This window comes from Glandiceps talaboti, chromosome 15 (genome assembly GCF_964340395.1).
Source record: "Glandiceps talaboti chromosome 15, keGlaTala1.1, whole genome shotgun sequence".
In the NCBI taxonomy this organism is placed as follows: Eukaryota; Metazoa; Hemichordata; class Enteropneusta; family Spengelidae; genus Glandiceps; species Glandiceps talaboti.
In genome coordinates this window covers 18,252,722-18,260,955 of record NC_135563.1, presented here as the reverse complement: position 1 = coordinate 18,260,955, position 8,234 = coordinate 18,252,722, and the positions used below count along the sequence as shown (strand labels likewise).

Here is an 8,234-nt window from a genome sequence, read left to right as displayed (position 1 = left end):
ATAGGATAGTCAGGGACTAGTACAACCCAGGAGCAGATATTTTCCTGTACTCTGTCTGTACACTGTCATTTGTACATTGTGTGCGTTTTATATGTCTAAAGTTTCCAACATAGTTAGTATGACTACCATTGGCCACACTCCTGCATTTTGCACGTCACAATTTGTTTATTTCCGTTTGATCTGCTGCATTTTGAATGCTCAATTCGGGAGATTAACGAGAGCCAATGTGGAAGGAAACGCGTTGTCTTTGTGAGTTTCTAGGATGATGCACACAGTGTTGATCGAGAAAAGTTTTCATTTAACTCATTTGCCATATTAAAACGATATAATTAATATTTACACGGGTTTGCGGTGTGTGAGTTGTGGCAGGTTATGTTAAGGTCACATGATTGAATACTCTAAACATAGTTATTGCAGATGGTGGGTATAGCTATTTGATTTAGTGGTTTGTAAGATATTCTAAATTAATGTTAACAGCAATGATTTTTACACGTCGGGCATTTTAGGAACGTACTTTTGCACTGCTTTGTTTGAAAGAAAGCAATACATGACGAAAATATACCTTCGAGCAGGTTAAATAGCTGAACCATTTGTGAATGCATCGAAGGATGAGGAACGTGTCCTGACAAGTGTTTATATAATTATGTTACACGCCCCTGTTTAGTGATACAACCATACTACTGCATGATTAACAATTCACATATAGCAAACTTTGTGTCTGGCGCCACTCAGTGGCGGATAGATATGAAGAAGTGATGACGTATTATGATTGTATGAAAGCACGATATAATGTAAGATGACAGTGACACAAAACTTCTTGCAGATTGCATCTTGACAATGCAAAAACTCAGAAACGAATGTTGATTGTCTAAATTGCGATCGCAGAACGACGACATTGAAAATAAATCGTGTATTTAATTCACATTACACTTACAGGACAACACCAGGGGGCTCTGTCTGTTCACTGAAACATGAAGTCAGAAGTCCCTCTACGGCTTTCGTAATATCGCCTGGATTTATTTTACTTTTCCCCGTGACTTAATCTTTAAATATCCTAGAAAGAGGTATTAGCGCCACCTTGCGACTTAATTTCGATTCCTGTTGTCCATTGACTTTCAACAACATACTGAGCGAAAATAGTGTTGTGTGAAAGCAGTGTAATTCCTATTATTGCGGTAACATTACCAGAATTAGGTAAGTGGCTTTGTTTCGCGTATTAATCAAATATAAAGCCGTGTACAGCTAGAAAAGAACTGAGCTGAAAAATACCCAGAACACCAGTAGTCGTACCGGACTGCAGATATAAACACAAGTCAACTGTCCATGTAATGTAAACGCTAACGGTGTGTTCTCAAGCTTGATCAAAAATGCTATTTGTCGAATGTTGTTGTCGCTCCCTATCAGTTTTGAAATGAAAGGAATGGTAAGTTTCCAGCACAATAAAGTTGGGTTAAAGCCCACAATGTACTGAGGTCCAATGTTAATCTATATTTACAAAAAAACTTGAGAGAGAAGACATACCCACATAAAATTTCCATCCAAATTCAGATTTCTGCTGTATGTAGTGTTGTTATAAACGATGCTACGGTTCGATTTGGGCTGTATTCTCTACGGCCATTTGTTCATGAGTGCCAAAACAGTTGTCCATCTCTGGAGTACATAAACCCATTAACAAGTGTGAACATATTAATTAATAACAGGACGGTGACCAAATCTTTACCGTATTTTATGTACAGATATAGAGGTGTCGTTGCGATAGAAACCGGAAAGGTGTGGGTTGACTCCAAACACCGATATATTCTCGACCACAGGCCTTTCGTTGAACTCAAACCAGGGCTGGTGAATTAACGACAAAGAACGAACGTTTGCTGAAGGGAATGACATGTCTGTGAATGAGATGTGATTCTTGACTGTCCTGTTGTCGATGTAAAATATACATTCTGGAACTGATCGTCGAGTACATACGGATGAACGGGAGTTTTTGGCTTTGCGGGTGAGTGTAACAATGATTAGAAGGAAAGCTGTGAAAGAAGCTGCCGCCCGCAGCCACAATATTGATGTGGCTCTTGATGAAGAACGAGAGAAACGACAACGGGAAATACAACTCTTGACTCTAGGTAAAATGTAACTTTTTATTGATATTTTTTTCATTCTGTTGTCTTTTTCTGTCAAAAAATCTTAACCACAAGGTAGTAGGTGAATGTATGGCCTGAATCGAGTAGTATTATCTGGGATCTCAAGCCAAAAATTCTCTCTGAAATTACTGTGTATGTATTTTGATTTTCATAATCATAAAAAAATTGTGGATGCTATTTTTTCTCATTAGGTACACTTTGATGTTGTTTGCATTTGTATTGTCTGTTTGTTTTATTTGGGTTGGTGGCAAGCACAGCTGTTGTGTACAGTACATTTATTTGAGGGTATCAAAACACTAGAAATATTGTGATAGGTGTGTCTGCTGCAAATCAAATAAGCTTAATAAAGTATGCTGTTTGTATAATTATCACCAATGACTGCATTATGTGATTATCATGAATTGCCCTGTGTTTAGATTGTGACATGACACCCGTGTCATATATTGCAATAATAACTGTAGTGCAAAGCACATACGACTTTGAATGTTCATTCAGGAATTATGTCCATGGTGCCTCTTCTATACAGTAAAACTCCACTGTAAAATACATTTGGTATAGCAAACATTTCATAGTAAAAATATCCAATGAGATTAAAATACTCTGCCATATGTGATGTAATCTACCACATATTATAATACCATTGGCAAATAGCGAGCTCCACTGACATTATAGCCTGTTTGTTGACCAGTATGAGAGGAAATAGCTGTGAAACATAAAAACTAGTATGTTGTCTCTCTGACTTACTCTTTTAGTAGGAAAGCCTAGAGTGATAATGAATAATTCACAACAGCTTCAGGGTATGACAATATTCATTCACTGTGAAATATCGGCAAATGTTTAACTTGCCTGATTCTATTAACACGTTGGTAATGAAAATTTACTTTCTGTGGTACGTCTGTGTAGAGTGGAAGAAAAGGTTCAAAAGGTCTCTGTTGGCAATCATGTCAATGGAAACATTTCAGAGGTGGTTATCATCAGATCTAAAACCTACATACTTGTCACTACGAATAATGATAAGTACCTAACTAAGATGTTTACTACATGTATATTGTCAACATATATGTATTTTGGTTCTAACTTCATTTAGTTTATTTAGCTGACACATGGAACAGTCTTTTTGCATGAAAAGTAATTAATGAAAGTAGAATGATTTTCAGTGATAAATTCCAAGTAAATACAATGTAATAACGTCACATTTATCTAGCATGAATCGACCAATTACCTCACTAGTGATGTTGCTCTGAATATATATGTACATAGCCAATTTTATTTGAACTGAAAAGGGGCCAAAATGTGAAGGAAAAAAATTCTGCTTAAGTCTGCATGCGCCAAATTAAATATTCACAGTGTGTGTGTGTGTGTGTGTGTGTGTGTGTGTGTGTGTGTGTGTGATTACAAATAGCACAAGTCATTGGTAAAAGTCTTATCAGAAGTTAATGATGTTTCTACACTTAAAACATATGCTTACATGTTAGTTTTCAGTAGTAGACTACATTCAAACAGATAGAGTGTACACATCACAGGAAAGGGCTAAATTCCAATGTTTACTTTGTGTCTTTGTTGTGGGTGGTATTAGAAGGTAAAATCTACCTGAATTTGTCGGGGTTTTTTACTTGCCATGTTAAAACGATATAATTAATATTTACATGGGTTTGCGGTGTGTGAGTTGTGGCAGGTTGTGTTAAGGTCACATGATTGAATACTCTAAAACATAGTTATTGCAGATGGTGGGTATAGCTATTTGATTTAATGGTTTCCCCACCAAAATTATGGTACATGGTATATAAAGTTATATGGACGTTTTTAAAAGTCTCAGTCCATTTACTTTCAATTTTAGAATAGGTGGGGTAGGTAGATTTTTCATTTTATTTTTATATATTATATATTTTTTCATATGTGAGTGTCTAGTTCAGGTAGTTGTGTTTTCCGTTGTTTTCCGTATGGTCTCTGTGTTATTCGTTTCTTCTCATTAGATGTACAGCTATTACAGATTGGAAGACCAGTCTTTTTAAGTTGATGTCAGTTTCCACATCTACCATTTCTTGAAAGACTTCATAATTTTCATGATTTTGTTATCTTTTCCTCAAAAATGTGACATGAAAAACTAGATGGGGGTTGAGTAACCAAAACCAAGCAATCTTTATTCTTAGGCCTTACCAGGGTTCCCAATCCTGATCAAAAAGGCTAAATTTGTGACATTCTTGTAATAATTAACAGACATATGTAGTTTTGAAGATCTAATGTGAACATCTTGTATGGCATTGAAACCTAGCCCTAACAATTTATTTGTAGGGTTTCATGTTTGTTGCTTCTAAAAATGTTTTCATCAACCCTGATCTCAATAACAAATAAACTAGTAAATTATTATTAAATCCAGTTTTCTTATAAACATACAAAGGAAAGGGCACAGAACCAAAACAATTTATGATTGATTACTAGCATCAGAGAGCCCTCTACCAAGCAGAATAAATTATGATTTAGGACCTATATACAAAGTCTGGGGAATATGCTTATGACTTGGAGGTATGCTCAAGGGTTGGCAATGCACAAACTCTGCTTATGACAAATTATAGGCAGAATAAATTATGATTTAGAAACTATACACAAAGTCTAGGGAATTAACATGAATTTGAAGAATATGCAAGGGCTGTGCAGTAATTTACAATCTCTGCTTATAATATGTTACTCTCTTCTAGCAGATACTGACAAATATTTCTTGATACTAAAAGAGATTGTAATGTCTTTGTGTATATCCTCAGGCTTTCTTGGATTGAGGATGAGGCTATATTTAAAAAAAACAAAGTGCAACAGTATTTTATTCTATCAGAAAAGTCTACACAATTGCAGACAGGTTACAATTATACCATGTGCAAGGCAAGTTGTACATGTTCATAAAGAAAATATGGGATTTATATGCTGGTTGTTTTATGTGGTGATGGTAATGTGTATCTATGTCACTGGTTTCATAGGACTCAAAATATGAATACAATTGTTCAGAATCGCCTTTATAGTTTATTTATCAATATTTTTTTCTTGAGCAGGCATAAATTATGTTATTCTCCACTACTTTATTCATTCATTTGGAAAATACTTGTGACATACAAAATTAGTGACTACTCATCTTCAATTCATTGTGACAAGGCCCCTTATGTACTTGTGTTTTCCTGAGCTAAATGATATCTAATTAATTGTCCACCTTCACAACTGAGATTACAATTAAGTAAATTAATTTCTATAATTAATGTCATAATACATAACTAATCAATATACATAAAAAATTGTAGATTATATTAATTCATTAAGGAAGATTAGAGATTATCAATATTCTATTATGGTACATCATGATTTACTTGTCACTGATTTACAATGTCATCTGTTTATAGTGAACAAAAAGCACTGATTTGTTAAATGTCATTGGTGGCAAAACAGAACGCATTCAGGGAATGAATACTTAATTAATGGCAAAAGAAAGGATGTACATACACCGTATATGCAATTCTGTTAAATCTGAATAATTGCAACATGAAAAAAAATATTCCAATTAAATGTATTTCTGAAAGAGAAAACTTATACCAGTGAAGGTAATAAACGACACTGATGAGTGACAAATTGGAATTACATATTTACTATGTTTGAGAAGTCAAATTGCAACTAATAGCTTCAAACATAGACATGCAACTTGCATGTCCTGTTCTAACTGTTCCTTATATGTACACATACATCTCAGTCAAGTAGTCTCTGAAATGACAGTTAACCTATCTCATATCTAAGATTTATTTTGAAGATAAGTACGTGTGGAGTCATGATGGCCGACTCGTTAGAGTGGCTGGCTTAGAATATGCAAGTAGCTGTTCTATCCTTGCTGCTGGTTGTTTCTAATAGCTAGCTTAAGTCATTCAGCAATATTTTATGTATGGTTGTGCCCCAGTCAACCCAGCTGTATAATTTTGGGCCTGATAGGACAGTGGTTGCTATGTGAATGCTTTAATCCGATACACTTACATAATTCAAGCTGGAATGGATTGTATGCTCCTGTAGGGAGTTGACGATGTTTTTAGGCCATTGTACCCATATAGGTCTGTGCCAGGGGTAATGATTTGATAACATGCTGTGATGACAATATTCATTGTCAGATCCGTTTTGCCAATAATATTATAACAATAATAACAATTCGAGAACAGGTTCATAGGAAAAAAGTTACAAATTTATGAGTGTAAAAAAGCTAAAACAGAACATACACAAAAATTCAAAAAATTGCAAGAAAAAGAAGAAGAAACAATATCATTACAGTAGAAATTTAATTTTTTCTAAATATGCTATTTACAATCACATCATCAGATAATGATGCAGTAATTAAAGTATTTTCACTCTCTGTAAGTCTAAGGTAAAATTTAGAGTGCAAAGTGCATTGTTTACCTCCAAAATAATGCTGAACAATATATTAAAGGCATTATGTACAGTGTGCCCTCTAATGATAGCAAAATTTTGTTGTGAGTCAAAATGAGAAAAACTGGGCTATCTTATGAGCCATCACATAGCAAGAAATAGGAGCACACCAAATTTTGGTGCATCACTAGAAATTGTGTGTCAATGGTGTGTCAAATTGGCTTAGAGGGCACACTGATTATGTGATCTAACATTATTAGTATGACTATATTACTTTCTATTGGTGAACATTCTGAGATCCTGTCCAAACCATTGGGCCTGATGAAATGGCCTGTTAGTGTTGACAGATTAAATTACAAGACACTGACAATCTACCTGTCTTGATGCCAATACAATAACTGTTATTTGGCAGGCAAGTGACCTCCTAATGTTTCACATTTGTGTAGTCTACTACATAAACTATTACCAGTATAGATCTAGTTGTTACTAATTGTTATTAACAGGAAAAGTCAATTCAGGTTTATTGCTGTCTGTGGTACACTTGTATGAATTACAGTTATCAACTTTCAGTTTTGATAACAAAATAACGCCTTGGTATCTTTAATATTCAGCTTTAAATTTGTATAAAGATGCTCTACTGCACTTGACATGTGTTCGGCCATTTTGGGCATATCATGCAAGGGTTTATGGGAAAACCTCATGTAATGACACCACATTTGTCATTTGTATGATTGTGTTGGTATGTGATGTATCCCATAAACCTTTGTAGGAAATCTCCAAAATGGCCGAACACATGTCAAGTGCAGCTGGGCTTCAATGCAATTGTACTACAAGTACAAGCAGAAATAAACCTGACTGGAGTTGTATTAAAGATCCAGTTAGCTGTCAGTCAATACATACAGTTGTATAATTTATTCTGGCTACTTCTTTAAAATGCAGAAAAGCATACTCTTAATTCTTAGTACCTGCAATAGCATTTCACCTCATGCTAGAGGGTCAGAATAGTATAAAAAGGTCAACTAATTGTCATGAGCACCTATACCAATGCATGTATAGACTAGTGCATGAAGAGGAAGTTATGGTGTCGACCAAGATATTGAACAGTCATCATTTTTATGACACACCTAGGTGGTAGAATTCTGCTGTAGGTACTGAGAAGTATTACTAGTTGTACTATTTCAAACTGTAAGCTAGTTTTTATCTATATTTAAACCTCATCAACTATTAATGCTAACATTGGCATGAAATATACATGCTTTCATCATCAAACGTAGTGTTAAATCCTGATCTGTAGCTGATACAACCTCAAGCCATGTAATCACCTAGCAGTGTTACAGTACAAAATATGCATGATCATCTCACCTTCCGCTAGCTACATGGATTTGACCGCAACTATGTAATAAATCGTAAATGCACTAGTCTCAACAATTGCCTATATACTATGTGTTTTTAAATCAAAAACCACATTGTAACATAAGTGCTTGATATGAAATGAATATGATGTAAAAAGGGATTACAAAGAAATTTGATAGATACATCAACCAAATAATACATTATCAGATATTGCACTCTTTTTAGAGCATAAATTGTACTAATTGTGTTATCAGTCAAAGTTGTATTTTGATTATTATGAGCCAAAAGAAGTATGTATCAAATCATATTTGTCACCATATTTAACACAAAGTGGATTTTGTACTTGCTCTGTTTAACTTA

General features: G+C 34.6%; 1 protein-coding gene across 1 annotated transcript in view; it reads left to right on the top strand.

Moving 5' to 3' along the window:
• The first annotated feature begins 1,829 nt into the window (after window positions 1-1,829).
• The window catches only part of LOC144446982 (guanine nucleotide-binding protein G(q) subunit alpha-like), a 77,728-nt gene continuing 71,323 nt past the window's right edge, over window positions 1,830-8,234 (top strand). Inside the window, exon 1 of the mRNA XM_078136858.1 lies at window positions 1,830-2,117. Coding sequence (XP_077992984.1) covers window positions 2,006-2,117 — 112 coding nt within the window. The 5' untranslated portion in view covers window positions 1,830-2,005. The remainder of the gene's footprint in view (window positions 2,118-8,234) is intronic.